This window comes from Callorhinus ursinus, unplaced genomic scaffold (genome assembly GCF_003265705.2).
Source record: "Callorhinus ursinus isolate GAN/ISIS: 27379988/994484 unplaced genomic scaffold, GSC_fseal_2.0 scaffold55, whole genome shotgun sequence".
In the NCBI taxonomy this organism is placed as follows: domain Eukaryota; kingdom Metazoa; phylum Chordata; class Mammalia; order Carnivora; family Otariidae; genus Callorhinus; species Callorhinus ursinus.
In genome coordinates, this window is record NW_027397117.1 from 7211408 (window position 1) to 7231433 (window position 20026).

General features: G+C 46.6%; 1 protein-coding gene across 1 annotated transcript in view; it reads left to right on the forward strand.

The window, feature by feature from the left end:
• Positions 1-20026, forward strand: part of GALNT17 (polypeptide N-acetylgalactosaminyltransferase 17) — a 453103-nt gene that overhangs the window by 222698 nt on the left and 210379 nt on the right. The window contains exons 4-5 of the mRNA XM_025864642.2: positions 3416-3590; positions 8943-9140. Coding sequence (XP_025720427.1) covers positions 3416-3590; positions 8943-9140 — 373 coding nt within the window. The remainder of the gene's footprint in view (positions 1-3415; positions 3591-8942; positions 9141-20026) is intronic.

Here is a 20026-nt window from a genome sequence, read left to right on the forward strand (position 1 = left end):
ATAGACCATCACTTCCGTTGTATTTAGAACAAAGTGTCCCCAAACTTTGTAAGTGAGGATGGTGTCTGCCCCTATACAGTAGGCCCCAGGCTTCAGAATGATATGGACCAGCTAGAAAGACAAGCTATCATTCATGGGAAGTTATAAAATTGATCTACGTTAATAATGTTAATGGGTCAATTATTATTAGAAATCACATTTATTGAATGCCTATGAAGGGCTTTAGAGGTAACATCTCATTTTTTTTTTTTTTTTTTAGCAGCCATAGGGCTAGGACCAAATGATTGGGCATTTCCCCTTTATACTTTTCAAAGCCCTTTAATGTCTGTATCTCAGTGGCCTTGAGCTGTAGAAGGCAGTGCTAATGAACCACACCGTATTTTGCCAACACTGTAAATGCTTGTCACTGCTCTCCACCCTCAGTGGAGTGTCTCAGTCATAACCACGGAACCAGTAAGGAAACCACTTGGCATTTAGACACAGTGACTGGTATGTCCAGGAATTGCCATCCAGTTATCAGGCAGAGCCCCACTGGGGTCCCAGATCACCCAGCAGCTAAAGAGTAACAGTGCCTGTGGGTGCTCTGGTGTAGTGCTTAGCACTGAGCACTCAGGTTATTCTCCCTGCACTTACGAAGATTCCCAAAATGCCTACCACCAGTGCCAAACCTAGTGAATGGGCAGGCTTCCCACTGTAGCATTCTGGGGGTGAGGTGCCCATGCGTGATCCATCGCCTTCCATGGCATGCCCCTTCATCCCCTGACCACCTACCCAGCACTGATGAGGAAGAGGGAAAATCCAAGCAGACATGGCCTGCCCAGCACTCTTGCTAGAATTCTTGTTCCAAGAAATTTAGTGAACATACAGGAAAACCCAGCCAGCCTTCAGTCAGTAGATGGTGTCTAGAAGCTGAAAACCCATGTATTTGGTTATCCTTCCCTCAGGGTGGGTGAAGAAGCAGGGGGTCCCCGCATCCTGGCTTCTCCACCAGCCCCCTCACCAATCCTGGGTTGATGGCAAGTATGGGTGAAACCAGTTGGTGAAATCACCAGCAATAAATAACTTCTCGAGGGTGTATGGTGCGCCAGGCATGCACCAAGAAAGCCCTTTGTGGTTTGAGCTCAGGGGTTCTCAAAGTGGTTCCCCATACTCCAGCATGGGCACCCCCTGGGTCTTGTTAGAAACACAAATACGCAGGCCCCACCCCCAACCTTCTGAAAATGGAATTGTGAGGGAGGGGCCCAGCAATCTGTTTCAGCACCTCCAAGTGGTGCCAATATGCCCTCCAGTTTGAGAGCCATTGTTCTAGCATGTAGGACTTTTCCCTTCTTGGGTGCAGCTTCCTCAGGTTCCCTGGGCTGCTCTGGAATCTCTGTCCACGTGCCCTGCACCTATGTGGACGGAAAGAGGGAAAATTAATGCCAGCTACTCAAGGTTGAGCCTTTACCGTGCGGCAGCGATAATTCTTTGCATTCTCTCTATAGTAACTCATTCGGTCCGCACCGTAGTGCTCTGAGGTCCATACAGTGATTATCATCCCCCTTCTGCCCAGGAGGAAATTGAGGCCTGAATTGATTGGCTAAATCTCCCAGGGCCACTCAGGTGATAAGTGGCAGCCCTGGGTTCTGAATCCTAGGTGGCCTGACTCCAGTGTTGAATACCCAAGCACATGCTACTCCTTGTTAGAGGTTTATGCCCCTTCCCCGCCCAGATTCCAGTTTTTTCCCCCTTTCCAAACAAATACCCCCCCGTATTAGTTTGCTTGGGCTGCCATAACCAAGGACCACAGACTGGGTGGCTTGAACAACAGAAATAACAACAGAAATTTATTTTCTCACCGTTCTGGAGGCTAGAAGTCCAAGATCAGGGTGTGGGCAGGGTTGGTTTCTCCTGAGGTCTCTCTCCTCGGTGTGGGGATAGCCACCTTCTCAATGTGTCCTCTTTGTGGGTGCCTCCCCCATCCCCCCCGGTGGCTCCAAATCTCTTCTCGTAAGAACACCAGTCATACTGGATTAGGGCCACACTAACAACCTCATTTTAAATTAATCACCTCTTTCAAGTCCTTCTCTGCAAATAGGATCACATTCTGAGGACCTGGGGGGTAGGGTTTTGACAGATAGATTTTGGGGAGTGCACAGTGCAGCCCATCATGTTCCCATTCCCACACCATCTGTGCATAGGACTGACAGGAACCGTTCCATGTCTCCGTGCCTTGGAGACTCTCTCCTTCCCATCCAGCTACACACCCTGGCCTCTGCATTTCTTCCCGGGTCCCATGGCTGCATCATTCCCCGGGACAACACCCATGACCTAGAGAGCTCCACTTCTCCCTATGCTCAAATGTATGGCTTTAATTTCCCAAGGTTGCCGTGTATAACTAAGAAGTGAGGGTTCTACACGGCATCTATAAATACAACCTTTTTGGGTTTCTCTCGAGTGAAGTCAGAGGTAAAAGTATCTCTTAAAGTATGGTTTATGGTCTGCTTGCATGCTCCCAAGCCCCATGAGTGACCCATAGCCTGCTCTCCAAGGGTGGATCCTTGCAGGGGGCAGATCTGTGAATCCCCTCCCGGGGAGCCCCTCCCCCCTCCTCCTCCATCTGGTGAGTCTTGTGTACAGAGAGGGGTCAACCGTCCTGTCTATGGTGTTAGACATAGACATGGTTCATGTTTTAGTCCTTCCATTACTTGATGTGTGACCTTGGGACAGGTTAGCCTCCCCGAGATTGTTTCTTCATTTGCAAAGTGGAATGAATCAAGCTAATTAATGGAATTAATCTAATTCCCTCTTAGGTTGCTGTAAGGATTAAATTAGATCATATAAATAACACACTGTATACCACCTGCTTGTTGCAGAAGGGAGGGTGTTCGGGTGTTCTATCTCTGGAGGAGCAGCATTTCTGCAACTAGCCAAAGATTGCTTTGTTAAACTAAGACCACAGTAACAACCTTGTTGACTGTGCGTCTGGTGCAGGACTATGAGTCTGGACCACCCAGGACATGTACTCTAAGAACCAGTGTATGTGCTGCTGGGAAAACTGATATAGAAGTTGAATAACGGGACCCAGGGGACAGTGGGAAGGCAGGAACGCTGGCCTAGAAAGGAGGAAAGGCCACAAAGAAAAGCAACCTCAAGAGACATCTGCGAGCCTGTAGCAGCCAAAACGTAAAAGCCAGATGTGGATTCTGTCCAGCTGTATACCTTGGATGTGGGACGAACATTGCTGTTCTGGGTTGGTGTGTCAGCAATGCCTTCTTACTCTCACGCTGACCAAGTTGTCTCTTCTACTGAAATTTCGGACATGCCAACTTTTCTGCCTCTCTCAACTCCCTGAAGATCCATTGGCATTGCAGTGGGTTGGACACCTTGGTGAAATGACATGTTTATGGACCTTCTTGCATTTTGTCATTTGTAGAGGAGCTGAAGGCCCCCTTGGAGGAGTATGTCCACAAACGCTACCCTGGGCTGGTGAAGGTGGTGCGCAATCAAAAAAGAGAAGGCCTGATCCGAGCTCGCATCGAGGGCTGGAAGGTGGCCACGGGCCAGGTCACTGGCTTCTTTGATGCCCACGTGGAATTCACCGCTGGCTGGTAGGTCACAAGCTGGACCCCAGGGGCACTGAGGACCCGCAGTAATGAGGTCAGGAGGAGTTAGAATCTGGGAGGTGGAAACTTTGCCTGTTTCCTCTGGGGCTACTAGAACAATGGAGAAGGGTTGGTTGATAATCTGGGACAAAACTGGGAGGCAGGGAAAAATTTGCTGTTTTACTCTGTTCATTGTTGTGGTCATCACCATTACCATCATCATCAAAATTCCCAGCGAAAATGACATATTAATTGGAAAGAACTCAAGGTAATCCTTGCTAAGGGGACAAGATAGCCATGTTTGTTCTCTTCTCCCACTTGCTTTTCCCTTGTCTGAGGAGGATGGTTGAGTGCTATCTGGAGGAAAGAGATCATTTATAATTCTACGTATGCAGGGAAGGCCTCCTGGAACCCATGGGATTATCTGTGACATCATTTGTAGGGAGGGAAGAGTTTATCTCTGCAGATGTGGCCCCCAGTGGTTTCCCAGGTGGTGAAAAGAACAATCTGGGAGAAATTGGGGGGAGGGGCACAGGGAGAGGAGGAGACATAGGATGCAAGAAAAGTAAAGCATCAAAATGCGCAAATCACTCAATGAGCATACTGACATTGGTTTAGGACTGGACAGCTGAAGAGCACAGTCAGGTGGTTGTTGCTGACTACCCAGTGATAAATCAGAGGTTAAGTAACCTGTGCTCAATTTGCTTAATTACTAAGAAGCAGAGTCTTTAATTTCACAAATCATGTTTGTAACATGTGTCAACTCACTGGTACCATCTTGAATAAATGTTGTTCATGGTACCAGATTGGAAGAGCCACTATCCCATCACCAATGAAACATTAAAACATCTGTTCTTCTTCATTTGCAACACACTTTAGAATCTCTTTAATGGCTGGATCAAAGGAGAATGGTTATCCGCATGACCTCATGAAGGAGAGGGTTAACACTGGCTCTTTCAAGTGCACATGGGTATCTGATGTCATATCAGACACTAGTTTCTTTTCCTGGTTTTTCTGTCACCATCAGACCTGGTGACAGACAGCTGTGTGTTTGCAGCCCTGACCTCCCCTAAGCTTCAGAGTTGTTACTCTCTCACAAACGGTCTCAAAGTGTCGTCCCCAGACCAGTAGCAGCATCTGGGAACTTGTTTGAGTTGCGGATTCTTGGGCTCCCCCCCAAGACCTCTGAAATCAGAAGCTCTGGGGGTGGGTCCAGCAATCTATTTTAACCAGCCCTCTGGGTTAACTCTGATGCTCACTCAGGTTTGAGAACGGTTGAACTGGAAGCCTTCTGAACAGATGCACTCCAATGCTCCATTGGAACTTTTTGTCTTTTTTGCCACATCTTTGCCTCCCTGTTTCTTTTCTGTCAAAACTGGTGGCTCTACCCATGTCCCCTTTCACTTGATTCTTCCCTCCCCATCATGTCACTCATCCAATCAATCTCTAGCTCTCATCAACCTCTAGCTCTAGCTGGCTTCCCCTTCTATTGTGCATGTCTGCCTTTCGCCTTGACCTCCACTCACGCATCTCACACCCTCATCATCATCCACCTAAAGTAACACAGTGGCTGCCTGAATTATCCATTTGACAAATATTTGCTGGATGCCTGCCACTGTCCCAAACACTGTCCTAGGCCAGGGATGGAGTCACCCACTGTTCAGATCTGCCTAGTGCTGAGGGATTTCCCAAAATGCAGGACTTTTCAGTGGTAAAACTGGAACAGTCCTGGGCAAAGTGGGACAGTTGGTCACTCAGCTGGGGTTCGGAATCTGGCAGGATTTGCTGTCTGCCCTCAGGTAGCCCATAGTCTAACTGGCCTCTGTGCCAGCCTTAGGCCATCACGCTCAATTTCCACCACCAGAATGACAGATGTCCCTTGTGCTGACTTGTTACAAGGTAGACACTGTGTCTCAACTTTCGCTGGGTTATATACTGCAGTCATAATCTCCAACTTCAGTGATTTATGACAACAAAGACTTTCATCTCGTCTGTGGGGCAGGTCAGCTGCTGGTTCTCTGTCTGTAACTCTGCTCCCCATATCCTCCACATCCTGAGACCCCCGAGGAGGTTTTTGTTGTAACTTAAGGTACCTTGCAAAAGTCAACGGAATTGGTCATAGCAACTTTTAGAACTGGCATTAGTTTTGCAATATTAGCTGAAACATAGTACAGAGAAGACAGGACTTTTTTAAAAAGATTTTATTTATTTATTTATTTGATATATATATAGAGAGAGAGAGAGAGAGAGAGCACTAGCAGGGGGAGCTGCAATCAGAGGGAGAGGGAGAAGCATGCTCCCGCTGAACAGGGAACCTGATGTGGGACTTGATCCCAGGACCCTGAGATCATGACCCGAGCCGAAGGCAGACGCTCAGCTGATGGAGCCATCCAGGTGCCCCAAGACAGGATATTTGAGTTCATTTGCTTATCATCTATAACTTTAAAACAGCTTAACTTGTACAGTTTACACACATGGCCACTTAGGTAAAGTCCTCCTGAGACTGTCCCTTTTGTTTAAAAAATTGGAATTTGTTCTCCCTTCTTGGAAGGGAACATTGATATTTAACAGTCTTTAGACTGTCATTTCATGTACATAAAATGGAAATCCGGCTAGAAGAGACCATGTAGGAAATGAGTAGTGATGTATTTTATTTTATATGCCAATCTACTTTATTGTGAAAAGATTAGAGATTTGATTCAGGGCTTGTGGAAACTTGTAGTAAAATGCCTTAAGCTGTTAACTGTAAGGTATGACATAGGAATTGCTCAGTGGGTTGGTTGGACTACTTAAGTCTACATTTCTTAATGGGGCTAATAAACAGTATTAAAACAACCACCTGAAGAACACCCAAATTTTAAAAAATACAATCTGTAGATTAACAATTGGATCATTGCTAAAATGAGGCTGTTTGCGGTTATTTATTTGATGTAGCCATATTAGCATCCCCGTTTTTCAAATCCAGGAATTTCAGTTATGGGTTATAGGTCTGGGGAACATAAGAGAATTGTATTGTTATCTAAAACCACGATTAGGTAGCGGGCATTTCTCAGCAAGAGCATTTAGTGCCACCCAAGGGTGTGAGTGACCCAGCGCCATAGCTCGCAAGTCCTGAGCATGGTCATGGCCCCTCCAGTCAGGGTTGACGGGGGTGGGCTGGCGTAACAGGTCATGTGGCGACGTGCATGCATCTCAGAGAATCGGAGGCTGCTTCCCTGAATGAACCTGATTAGTATTTGCAATCTTTCACTGAAGATGCGCTTCTGGCTTGAAGCTGCACAAACGGCAACACGCAGACAATTTAAAATCATCCAATACAACGCAATATTGAAATGAGAGACACACGTCCTGTCTCTGCAGTCTGAGGCTACAGGAAGCAGGACTTTTGTCAAAGGACATCCCATTGTTGTGGCTCGGGGCTGGCTCTGCCAGTTTCTGCTCCGGTGTGACGTCATCTCGTGTGCTCACACCCCATTGGCCAGAGCAGGTCACATGATAACGGGTTGCGGGCGGGAGTGCGCTGCTCCGCCGGAAGCACAGCGGGCCGCTTGGTAGAAGGTTGGGGTATCTGCAGGGGCGGGAGAAAACAACTGGAACGGGTGTACCTTCCCTTGCAGACTGGGAGGTCACACTCCGCAGCATCAGGAGCGTTAGTGGGACGAAGCTCTTCTGTCCCCATGCTTAGAAGTTCACCACAGTGACGGGGGACTGAGTGCTTCTAAACCTCAGGCCACCAGACCAGCCGAGGGGAGCCTGGCTCCGTCAAGGACACAGTGGAGCTTATGGGTCGGGCGTGAAGCCAGACCATCCGGGTTAGAAACCCGGCCCTGCCACCAGCTGGCTGTGTGGCCCCGGGGCAAGCCACTTCACCTCATTTGTCAAATGCTGATCATTCTGTCTACCTCCTAGGACCATTGTGAGAATGTTTAGAATGGTGCCTAGCCCGCAGTAAGTGCTCCATAAATATCAGCTTCCATTCGGCCGTAAGGAAAAATAGTGTGTATTCCAAGACTAGCACAGACAGGGTATAGCCAGAGTGACTTGATGAGGTGCAGAAGATGGTCCAAGAGCTGAGAGGAGGGAGAGAAGCTTCCTACCAGGAGAAATCAAAGAAGGCTTCTTGGGAGAGGTGGCACTTGATCTGGTAAGACTCCATAGGTAACTAGACTTCCTGCCAGTGGCCACGGGCACTTCTCCAAGGAGGAGAACAGCAGGAGCAGGTGCTTGGAGGGGTGAAGCTCAGAAGTGTATCTGGAAGCCATGGCGAGTCAGTCCCCCTTGGCTTCAGCCTATTTGGGGTGTGCAAAAGCACTGGAGGCGGTAACTGGCCCAGGGTATATTTTATTGCTCATTTTAAATAGAAAGATGAGATGAGCCAACAGGTAATTCAATAGCTGGAAATGAAAAGAGATGGGAGGCAGGCCGAGCATTCTCATTATTCTTCCAAATAACGCAGAGGAATGGGGTTTTCACTTGACTCTTTTCCAAAGCCCGAGCTCTGTTCTAAGCAGGGAGATTAATGCCCTGGCTTATGAGAGCCATCTTTTCCTTCTCGAATCTGGGAAACAATCCGTTCCTACGTCTGCCTTGGAGACACACACTGGTGGGGGAGTCTGACCATCTGCTTTCTCCTAAGTGGGCAGGACTGCATCTTGAACCCTGAGCCAGGTCCCTGCCTGTCCCCCACTGCAGGCATGAGGGGGCAGGCTTGCTGGGAGGCAGGATTCTGCTTGCCTTTGCATTTAATTAGTTCTCTCCTGCCATTGCTAACCAATTCAATTAGATCCCTTGTAAGAAATCAATTAAATAATCAATTAAAACAACTGAAATAGTCACACACACCAAGAAGCTAGTGAAATGCTTATTAAAACCAGGCCGTCAAGGGCAGGAGTGACCCATTTTGGGAGAGAAAATTCAGCTCCTGCAGAAGAAACAGGAGGCATCAACCAGTGCCCGAGGGGAAATGGCAAACAGGAACCGCTTGGAGTCAGCGGGGCTTGCCTTGGCTTACCGCTGTCAGCACAAAAGAGAGGCCTGGGGCTTTCTGGGGGAGAGGCCCCCACGCACTGAATTCTTGCTGCGGGCCCCTCAGGCCCAGGCAAGAGCGACGTAGGATCCCCCTGGGGGCCAGGGTGTGGACCACACTGCACCACCGTACAGAGCATGCTCACAGAGGCACGATCCACCCCAGGGCAGGTGGCTCAGGTGCTTCAGTTTCCACCTGAGGCCCAGCCCACCCAGGGCCCCCCCTTTAGCCAGGTTGCTTTTGTTCATTCTCCGTGGTGTGGGGGTCTGTGTCAGGGGAGGGGTGGGCATGCCGCAGAAGAGAGATTTTACTTCTCCTTCCGTGTGTTTCAGGGCCGAGCCGGTTCTGTCCCGAATCCAGGAGAACCGGAAGCGAGTGATCCTTCCGTCCATCGACAACATCAAACAGGACACCTTTGAGGTGCAGCGGTATGAGAACTCGGCCCACGGCTACAGCTGGGAGCTGTGGTGCATGTACATCAGCCCCCCGAAAGACTGGTGGGACGCCGGAGACCCCTCTCTCCCCATCAGGTCGGTGGCAGGCAAGCTCTGGAGGCCATCGTGTCCCCAGATCCCAGGGACACAGGAACCTGGAGGGAGGGAGTGTAGGAGAGGCTGCCTGGGGCAGACCAGCAGTGGATAAACCTGCTTTGGGACCTCATGGGGTCTTAGCGTCAGAGATTTCTTGCTGGGGAAAGATACCGTATTTTGCTTCTTTAGCTAAAGTTTTCAAGCGCAGCTTATCAAACAGTGATACCGAAAGATCGAAATGTAGGGAATGTCCACCTCCTTTTATTTGTGCTCCTATCTGATGGGCTGTGTTCAGGAGCTTGCCCTGTGATGTTTGAGAGGTGCTTATTCCTGTGGCTCTGTCATACCTGCAACTTTCCCTCCCCTTTCCGTGGTGCAGGAACACGGAGAAAAGAACAGTATTTGTGTGACCCCGGGGACACCTGGAGGGCCTTTGGGCAGCTCTGTATGACTCTTGCCCACGTCCTACCCTGCTGCTCCCAGAGATGCGCAGATCAGGATCCCAGAGCACACCAGCTGGGAAGCTGGAGGTTGAGTAAAGTGGGTTAATTTTGATGCCATATTCCCATGGCTGCTATAACAAATTACTACCAGTGTGGTGGCTGGAAGCAACGCAGAGGTATTCTCTTATGTTCCGAGGTCAGAAGTCTGGAATGAGCTTCACAGAGCTAAACTCAACGTGTGCTCAGCGGTGTGGGTCCTTCTGGAGGTTGTAGGGCAGAATCCATTTCTGTGCCTTTTCCAGCTTCCAGAAGTCCTCATTTCTTTGTTTGTGGCTACATCACATCCCCCTTCCTCCTCTTCCTTCATCACACGCCCTTCTTACCCCTCTGACTTTCTTGCCTCCCGTGTGATGGGCCCTTGTGATAACATTTACAGTCTATGTGCATAATCGAAGATAATCCCCTGGCCCACGATGAATCCCATCTGCAAAGTCCTTTTTCCGTGTTAGGTAACATTTACAGGTGCCAGAGATTAGGATGTGGATTTTTTTGAGGGGAGGGGACATTGTTCAGCCCATTACAGATGCTCTGATTTTTAACCACAATGGTAGCTGAGTTATCGTCCAGTACTTCCAGTGAGTTCTGCTCAAGGGCCAAAGTGACTTAAGATCTTCAGGGTTCTGTCTTGAGTTAGAAGAGGTAGAAGAGGCTTTCTTACCTTGGCCTACTTTTTGCGCAGCGTTGATATAAAAGAGAATGGCAAGAAGGAACTCTGGAATAAGATGAGGACTTTCTGCAGGTAGTTCTGAAGTTCATAGTCGTTACATTTTAAATAACTAGGATGCCTCATGTTCCCTTATTTTCCTGCTCAAATTGAAAGCTGAGGAACTAACTACAGTAGAGTAGAGCTGCTCATGGGCAGATATGTGCAACAAGGAAGATGATGTGTTGGGCCCGTAACTTCCTCCACCAGAGATGTCTTGTGACTCAGTTTCCATCCCAGTCTCGGATGTGCGATCGATGCCATTGTGGGCAATGCTGCAGGGCCACACTCTTGGCTCCTTGCAGATAATAACATGGACTCGTCACTAAGGTGTCACCTGAGAAGCAAAGCATAACCTTTGGGATATTTAAATTTAATGAGTGGGATACCACCTTACATCTATTAGGATGGCTACTATCAAACAAACAAACAAACAAACAAAAAAAGCAGAAAGGAACAAGTGTTGGCAAGGATGTGGAGAAATTGGAATCCTTGAGCTTTGCTCCTAGAAATATCAAATCATGCAGCTGCTATGGAAAACAGTATGACAGTTCCTCAAAAAATTTAAAAAATAGAATTACCATGTGATCCAGCAATTTCACATCTGGGTACATACGCAGAAGAGTTGAAAGTAGGCACTCAGAGATATTTGCACACCCATGTTCATAGTAGCATTATTCACAATGGCCGAGAGGTGGAAGTAACCCAAATGGCCACCAACAGATGGATGGGTGATTAAAACGTGGGATATGCATACAATGGAATAGCATTCAGCCTTAAAAAAGAAGGAAGTTCCAACATATACTATGGCGTGGATGAACTTTGGGGATTTTATGCCAAGTGAAATAAACCAGTCACCAAAGACAAATACTATATGATTCCACTCATATGAGGTGCCCAAAATGGCCAAATGTATGGAGACAGAAGAATGGTAGTTGGCAGGTGCTGGGGAGAAGAGAGGCATAGGGAAATGTTACTTGATGGGTGTAGAGTTTCAGTTTTAGAAGATGAAATGCATTCTGGAGATCAGTTGCATAATAACATGAATGAAATTAACACTGCTGGACTGAACACACATAGTGCTTCCTCTCTGACCCACAGGGGGGCTGACCTCCAGCCATGACAGACATGGGAATGGGGGTGTGACAGTGGTGTTAGCCACAGAGGGAAAGTAGTGGGTACAGTGCCTTGCTGTAACATGCCCAGAAAACATAGCTATTCCTATGTATGAAAGGCACTAAGCGAAAATTTAGCTTGTATTTTATGAGTTACGGTAATATTAACAGATGATTAATATGCACTTTAAAAAGACCCAAGAAAATAGAGTCGTGATCATGAGTCATTAATATTACATGTATCTCTGATGTACAAAACAGAATCAAATACCAATGATCTCTTTTTAATGTATCATAACTTATGAAATGCTTAATTTGTTAATAGTGGATGGAGCTATTTAATTGTAGGATGGAGTTTTTATGGCCTTTCTGATGTTATTATGCAGATACACTATGATTTCTTAAATGTTAGGACATGGTCGTTTCCACTCCCCACTGTGATCCTAATATTTTAATAGTAATGATTTTATTTTGGTGAAGGATGGGATGGGGAGAACATTTTCACAATCCAAATGGCATTTGACTGGATGAGGCTACTGTAGATACTGAGTCTTCCCAGTAGACAACATAACATAGGAGATTTTGCGTTAAGAAAATTTATATCCTTAAAAAAAAGGAAAATGTATATCTTTTCTGTTTACGTCTTTCCCTTTTTCTTCCTATATATATATATTTTTTCTCCTGCCTGGCAAATAGTTTATTTCCCATGGTTTTCCGTTTGTTCTCTGCTCTTTGTCTCCCCCAGAGCTTCTGGGGTGGAGAGTGAGCAGGTGCCACGAAAGAGAGCAGAGTCCAAGTACAAGGGGGGCGGGGCACGGGGACTGACGAATACATCCCCCCCACAAGGAGGCAGCTGCTATCAGCCCTGGGTGACAGTGCTGGAGGGGGGGACCCAGGGCTGGCGTTTATTGGGTCCTCAGACTTTGAAGAGAAGACACAAATCCAGATCATTGCATGAAATCACCTGACTTCTAAATATTGGCCAAAAAAATCCCTCTTCTTCAAAGCTATGAGAGAGACCTCTGTCATTCCCAGGACAGCTGAGGCCCCTGCTTCTCACACCGGGAGCTCTGGGCACCGGTGCTATGTGGCGTTCCTGTGGGACTGGGGGATTTGGGGAAAGGGTTACTCAGAGCCACAGGAGAAGCATAGTTAGACTTAGTGGAGCTTGAGTTAAGCCAAGTTTCCCTTATCGCCTCCATTGTGTGTCACTGCCCTCTGCTGCTGAGATTCTTCTTTGAAAGACTCTGAGGAGCCCTGACCCCACTCTTGCCTCTCATAGAAGGGTCTCACATCTATGTCTTAAGCCCTGATTTTTCTCCAGAGTGACATCATGTCCAATGTCACATCAGTAGCGTTTCTGTGTCAAGGACCTCTTGGCTAACCTAATGAAAGGCATAGATCGTGTCAACCCTGAACATGTCCAAGTGGACAGAACTTTGCATATAATTTCATGAAGTTTATGAATACCTTAATGATTCATAGGGCTTATATTAAGAACTGCTGCTAGGTGTTTCTACTTGCCTCTCCCAAATGGAGAGCCTCTCTTCACCATCTCTATCACCCACTAGACCATACGCTATTATGAAGCCAGGACTGTGGCTAGTTCATGGTTCTAGCCCCCGTGCCTAATTACTACCTGGACCTTAGTAGTTTGCTCAAAATCTTTAGTGAATGAACGAATGGATGAGTGACATTTGAGGCCCTGAAGAGAGGTCAGGGCTAGCGATTAAGAAAAAGAGTGAGAGTGCCCAGAGGTCCATTAGAGAAAGACAAGGAGAACCCCAATATTTCTGGGATGGAGGGAGCCTTCATAAGTGAGACTGACAAGTCTTGATGAATGGTCAGAGAGATATGAGGACAGTCAGTGGAGTAAGAGGTTTAATAACAGGAAGACCCAAAGCACCATTGGGTTTAAGGGATCAGCTCATCATAGCCTTGGTGAAACCATTTTAAGGGATCATTTGGGTCTGAAGCTAATTGGCAGTTGGAGGGACAAGTGGGACATGAAGAAGTTGGAAAAGTGAGTGAGGTGTTTGGGGCAGACTCGGCTTGGAGAGGTGAGGGGTAGAAACTGTGGAGGAGGATGAATAAAGATCAAGTGGTATGCTTTTAGGAATGGGAGAGACTGAGCCTGCACCTCTAGTGCACTGAGTAAGTAGAACTCATGGGGTATATTGGCTGGGTCGATCAGTAGACCATGCGACTCTTAATCTCAGGGTCATGAGTTTGAGCCCCACATTGGGTACAGAGATTACTTTAAAAAAAGAATCATAAAAAAAAGAACTCCCGGGGCATATTGATAAAACCCCACTGTCTTGGTGTCCTCCTTGCTCAGTGCAATGAGCCCTTCCCTTGCCCCAGCGAAAACCCCGGTAGACCTCATGATGTTTCTTATCACTCTTGGGTAATGTAAGTCCTAGGGTCACTTTAAGTCACAAATCAGCCTCAGTCCATTATGGAAATTGTCCCATCTCATGTCATCATAAAAACTTGACCTTCCTTGAAATTAAGAACTCCTCAGGGCGACTGGGTAGCTCAGCCGGTTAAGCGTCTGACTCTTGATCTCAGCTCAGGTCTTGATCTCAGGGTGGTGAGTTCAAGCCCTGTGTTGGGCTTCATGCTAGGCATGGAGCCTACTTAAAAAAAATAAATAAGATCTCTTTCTAACCCTCACTGACCCTTTGCAGTGGGAGAGCAGCTGGAGTCCGTATTCTTCCTGTCTTTCACTCATCTGTTCCTTGGGAGGTGCAAGGAGGAAGGTTCTTCCAGGTGCTCAGTGTAGGGCATGGGGAATCTGAACCTCCACCTTGCTTTATCAAGGCAGCAGGGACCCTCCTTCCTTGGGCCTCTCCCAGTGCTCCCTCCACCTGTGCCTTTGCATCTACCCCATGCCCTCTTCCTGCTGGGGTCCCCGTACTCCAGAGCCGCCTTTTATTTCCAAGTAATTCATTCATTAATTTACATATGCATTTTAAACATTTATTTTTTTCAAGCTTTATTGAAATATGATTGACAAAAAGTGTATGTATTTAGTGTGTACAATGTGACGTTCTGGTATAGGTACACACTGCAAAATGGTTACCACAATCATGCTATTTAACATATCCATCACTTTACATAATTACTTTCTTTTAAATGGTGATAACCCTTAAGACCTGTTCCCTGAGGTGATTTCGGGTATATGGTGTGTTGTTATTAACCATAGTCGCCATGCTGTACATACGATCTCCAGAACTTATCCATCATGTAATTGGTAGTTTGTATCCTTGGACCAGCACCTCTCCATTTCCTCCAGCCCCCAGCCTCTGGCAACCACTATGCTGATCTCTGTTTCTCTACGAGTTTGACTTTTTTAGATTGCATACGTATGTGCAATCATTCCGTATTTGTGTTTCTCTGTCTGACTTATTTCACTCAGCATTATGCCCTCAGTATCCATCCATGTCATTGCAAATGGCAGGATTTCCTTCTTTCTTAAGGCTGGATAGTATTCCATTGTATAGATACATCACATCTTCTTGATCCAGTTCAACCATTGATGGACACTTAGATTGTTTCCATTATCTTGTAGGCTACAATCTTGGACATCCCTTTTTTTCTGTTTTGTTGATGATTTTATTTAAGGTGGTAAAGTACACATAACAAATCGTTACCATTTTAACCATTTTACGGTATAGAATTCAGTGGCATTAAATACACTCACACTATTGTGCACCCATCAACACTCAGTGTCCAATTCCTTCCCCATTAGACAGTCATCCCTTTCCCCACACCCTGCCTCCCCCAAGTCCCTGACAGCTGCCAGTCTGCTTTCTGTCTCTATGGACTTCCAGTTCTGGACAATTCATATAAGTGGAACCGTACACTCTGTGGGGTTTTGTGTCTGGTTTCTTTGATTCTTTAATAGCATAAAGTTTGCGAGGTTTTTCAGTTTTGTAACATGAGTGAGTACTTCATTCCTTTTTTATCGTGAACTTTAATAATGACCACTTTGAAAGTGGTCACAGGCCAACATTCCCTCTGGGTTCCGAATCTTCTTTCCAGGATTCATATACCTTTGTCCCACATGGGAGGGGAGAGGTGACTCTCCCCCTACCCAGGGCTCCCCTCTGCTCCACAGGCCACTTTCCCTTTGCTAAAACCTTGGTCGGGAGCAGTGAAGATGTTTCTTTGCTGCTGGAAGCGCTGAACTGGGCTTGGGGTCAGATGGTAGGATCCCCACTCGCTCCAGGGAGCACCTTGCCCCAGGGAAGCTCTCCTCACACATTCCTCCCCTAAACACCACTCCCTCGTTAGCTGTTTCTTAGCTATTGACATTGAACCTTCTGCACCATCTCCTTGAATTTGGCATCTGTTGCTTGAACATCCCTTTCCCAGGTGAGGACAGGAAGAGGGCTGTTTTTTTTTTTTTTTTAATTTTTTATTGTTATGTTAATCACCATATATTACATCATTAGTTTTTGATGCAGTGTTCCATGATTCATTGTTTGTTCATAACACCCAGTGCACCATGCAAAACGTGCCCTCCTCAATACCCATCACCAGGCTAACCCATCCCCCCACCCCCCTACCCTCTAGAACCCTCAGTTTGTTTTTCAGAGTCCATCATCTCTCATGGTTCGTCTCCCCAGGAAGAGGGCTGTTTTAACATAGTACATAGAGTTGAGGGCACGGAGCAAAGAGAGGGAAGGTCTGAAGACATAGGAAGAAGGGAGGGGGCTGGTTGGGAATGAAGGACCCTGGAGTGCAAGGAGGAGGTCAGGTCAAGGACACGAACAGTAGTTTGGTCTTGAAGAGCAGGAAGAGAGAGCTCATGCTTTATGACCCACATTTTCCTCGGGAAAGAGGAGGCAAAATCACCCTCAAAAGTGAGAGCTAGGCCTTTGCCTAGGAGGTTATGGGAAAGTGATAAAGGTCTGGAATCATTTCCAGAAGGAATGAGAATGGGCGAGCTGACCAAGAACAAAGAAGTAACTGATGGCAGTTTTGAGGATCTGGGAATATACATTCAACAAATCCTCCGTGAAAATTCCCTGACAAAAGAACTACTGTGAGTTCAGTTGTTCTCGGATATAAACTTAAATTTTATGATTTTTATAACATTATGTCCATGTATGTGAAAAATAGTAGCAAAAATAAGCATGAGGGGATATAGTCTATGTAGCCAGGAGGCACTTAGGTTGGGGGCATCATGAATTCATGGAAACCCAGCTTAGCTCAGCAGCATTCAGAGGTGTGTATCTCACAGCGTCCCAAGTGCTGATCTTTCCAGTTCTTTCCAGCTGTAAAACCCCGTGACTTTTACCAGGAGGCGAGGGTGTCCAGTGTCACCAAAGATGTGACATTTTCCAGCACATTGTTTCCGGGAACAGTCTGCAGTTGAATTAGGCATCTTCTGTGAGCTGCTGGGGTTGCCCGCCTGCTCTATGTTAGGTGACCCTGTAATTAGTGGCATTACTCATTAATAACTGATTCAGGCTGATGATTAATAATTAGCCATCCTAAATCCAACATGTAATTTGATGGTAATTATAAGGTATAGGAGCCATGAGAGGCTGTTAGACACTTTTAGTTGAAAGGGCTGTCCTGGATATGTGTGGTTGCTGGTATCTTAGATTCTATACACAAATGTATATAAAGGAGAAGGGTGTTTTTTGTCTTTTTTTTTTTTTTCCCCTCCCTAGAGGAATATCACTGGCTTTCACAAGCGGAAATCCTTACATGAAGAATCAGATTTTCCTAGACTTTTAAATAGATGTATCTTCCCTAGGCATCAACAGATATATTTTAGGAACCAATTGTGTGTTCAGCCTTGTAGGAACTTTTGCGGGGACAGAGTCAGTAAATGACATGATCCTCCTGAAGGAGGTCATGGGCTGGTTGGAGACCCAGGACCCAAGTGGGCACAATTGCATTTAAGCACAGGTAAGTGCCGCTTGATGGGAGGGAGGTTAACTTTGTGAGTGGAGTGGATGGGAGAGCTCATAAAAACCGTAACTAATGCTGGAATTTCCTATGTGCCAGGCATTAATCTTACGCTTTACACATTGCAAATCCATTTACATTTGATGCTAGCCCCTGGAGGTGAGTATTATTATGGTCTCCATTTCATGGGCAGGGCAAGCACTTTACTCAAGGTCACACGCTTAGTGGGAGATAAAGCTGGGATGCCGATCCCATTGCCCAGAGTCTGCACTCTTCCCCATTGTGCCGTCTCTCCTGGAAAAGGTGTGACTTTCTGGGCCTTGTGGGAGACAGCACAATTGGAGGGCTAGGAGTGAAAAGGAGTGTGTTTGGGGTCCCCAAACTGCCCTCAGGTGTGATGATTCACTAGAAGGACACAAAACTCAGAAAAGCAGTCATGCTCCCCGTTTGCAACTTGTTACTGTAAAAGGGTACAGATGAAAATCAGTAATGGAAAAAGATGCATAGGACAGAGTCCAGGAGAAACCAGGCGTGAGGTTCGGGTTGTCCTCTTCCATGGGGTTGCATGGACAAGACTTCATGTCCCAGCAGTGATATGGAACAGCAGGTGTGAAGCAGTGCCAACCAGGGAAGCTCACCTGAGCCTTAGTAGGGGTCAGTCATGAAGGCGTGGAGTGCCAGGTGACTAAACTTGACTGGGCAGTCTCCAGCTCCCCACACGCAGAGCTTAAACTAGCACGGTCCAGGGCCTCGGGCCTGCAAAGACACTCTTATCAGGCAGGATACCTCAAGGGCGTATCAGTTATCTTCCGGGACCCTGGCCAGAGCTAGTTCTTTCTTTAGAACTTCAGGGTTTGGGCAGTCCAAGTCCAGTGAATTAACCATTTATCACACCAAGAGGTTAAGTTATTTTGGGTATGGTGAAGAAGCTGAAGGTAGGGAATGTGCATTAAAAAGGAGAGGAGAGATTGAAGACCCAAGTAGATCAGAACAGGAAGTCCACTTTATGAAGAGTTCTCAAAACCAAACAGAGGAGCCCAGACTCGATCCAGCGGTCCAATGAGGTAGAGTGAAGATGGATAAAACACTAATTGGGAGAGACAAGAAGTAGAAGAGCAGTTGTCTTGGCCTGGGGAAGGGGCGGGGGGAGGAGGGACTGCTGAGTACAAGGCTTTTTGGGGGAGTGATAAAAATGTTCTAAAATTGATTGTGGTGATGATTGCACAACTCTGTGAACATCCCAAACACTGTTGAATTGTGCACTTTAAATAGATGAATTGAGTGGAATGTGAATTCTATCTTGGGAGCTGATGGCCATCAGCAGATGGCCAATCTTGCAACAAGATGAAGACAGTTGGTATTAATTCTTGGCTCCTAGTCTTGTGTGGCCCCCTTTTGAGGGACGTGGCTGGACAACACAGAGTACGCCAGCTAATTCAACTGGGGTCAGATCCCAGAGCCACAGAATGTCACAGTAGAGTTGCAAGCAGGGATTCAGAAAACAAGGAGCATCCTGGGAAGATGTTGACCATCACCCAGAGCCAGAGTATAAACCTCTGTGTTTAAACCTCTGTTCTAAGCAGGATAGAGGATACTTTACTTGTGTTTCGGTCTTTTTCAAGTTTTTCCATGTTTGCACATTTCTGAGACCCCAAATGAGAACTCAGTGAATGAGAATCACCACTGGAGAAGGAATTAATGCATTCTTGCTTTTCTGTCCTTCTGTTAAGAGTTTCCAATGGAAGCCGTATCCACTTTTTTAAAGTATTTGTTGGCCAACCTAGGCTGTGCATCTGATGCCAGCCAACTGCAACACGTGGGGAAGGACAGATTGAAGACCACAGTGGTTAGTACTTGCCTTTGGGTCTAGGAAAGGAGAGTTCGGAAAGGAATCTAGCTCAGGGGCCAACTGAAGTCTGTCCCACTTCGGGAAGAGAAAAATCACAATGGAAAAGCTCCACCTTCTTTTCTTGCCATGGAGTTGTCCAGTGACAGAGGAAAGACCTGGTCAATTTTGCCAACAACAGGTTCTGTGTCATTAGGCAGGTCATTTATCCTCTGTGTCAATAGGCTTTTCATTTTCTTAGCCATAAACCATACCCAGCATGGTGTGTACAGGTGTGTTGTTCCCAGAGTAGAAAATTTCCATAACAAAGCTTTTGGTCCCTCAGACGAAAGGCCCTCATTGTAAACTCTCTGAAGTTTGGGCACGAGGTGTTGTAGATAATCAGTTTCAGTAAATAGAGTTTTACTACAGAAGCAAGACACGAGGCGATTTACAGTTAAACATAACAACCCTCCACAAAACTCTGCTTGCTTTCTTTAGAGGACAGTCCCTGGAGGAACCCCATTGATAGAAGGTGTTGATTTGGTTGATAATGGTCAACTGTGGGGTTTCATCTCCTTCTGGAGGAAGCATTTTATGAGTAGGATCAGGGATGGGGGCTGGCTCTGCAGTATTGTGCTTGTCCCCTCTGCTTCCTGAGCATTTATACCTATTGTGTATAAACCTCTGTTCTAAGCAGGATAGAGGATACTCTACTTGTGTAAGGTCTTTTTCAGGTTTTTCCATGTTTGCACATTTTTGAGACCCCCAAATGAGAACTCAGTGAATGAGAATCACCACTGGAGAAGGAA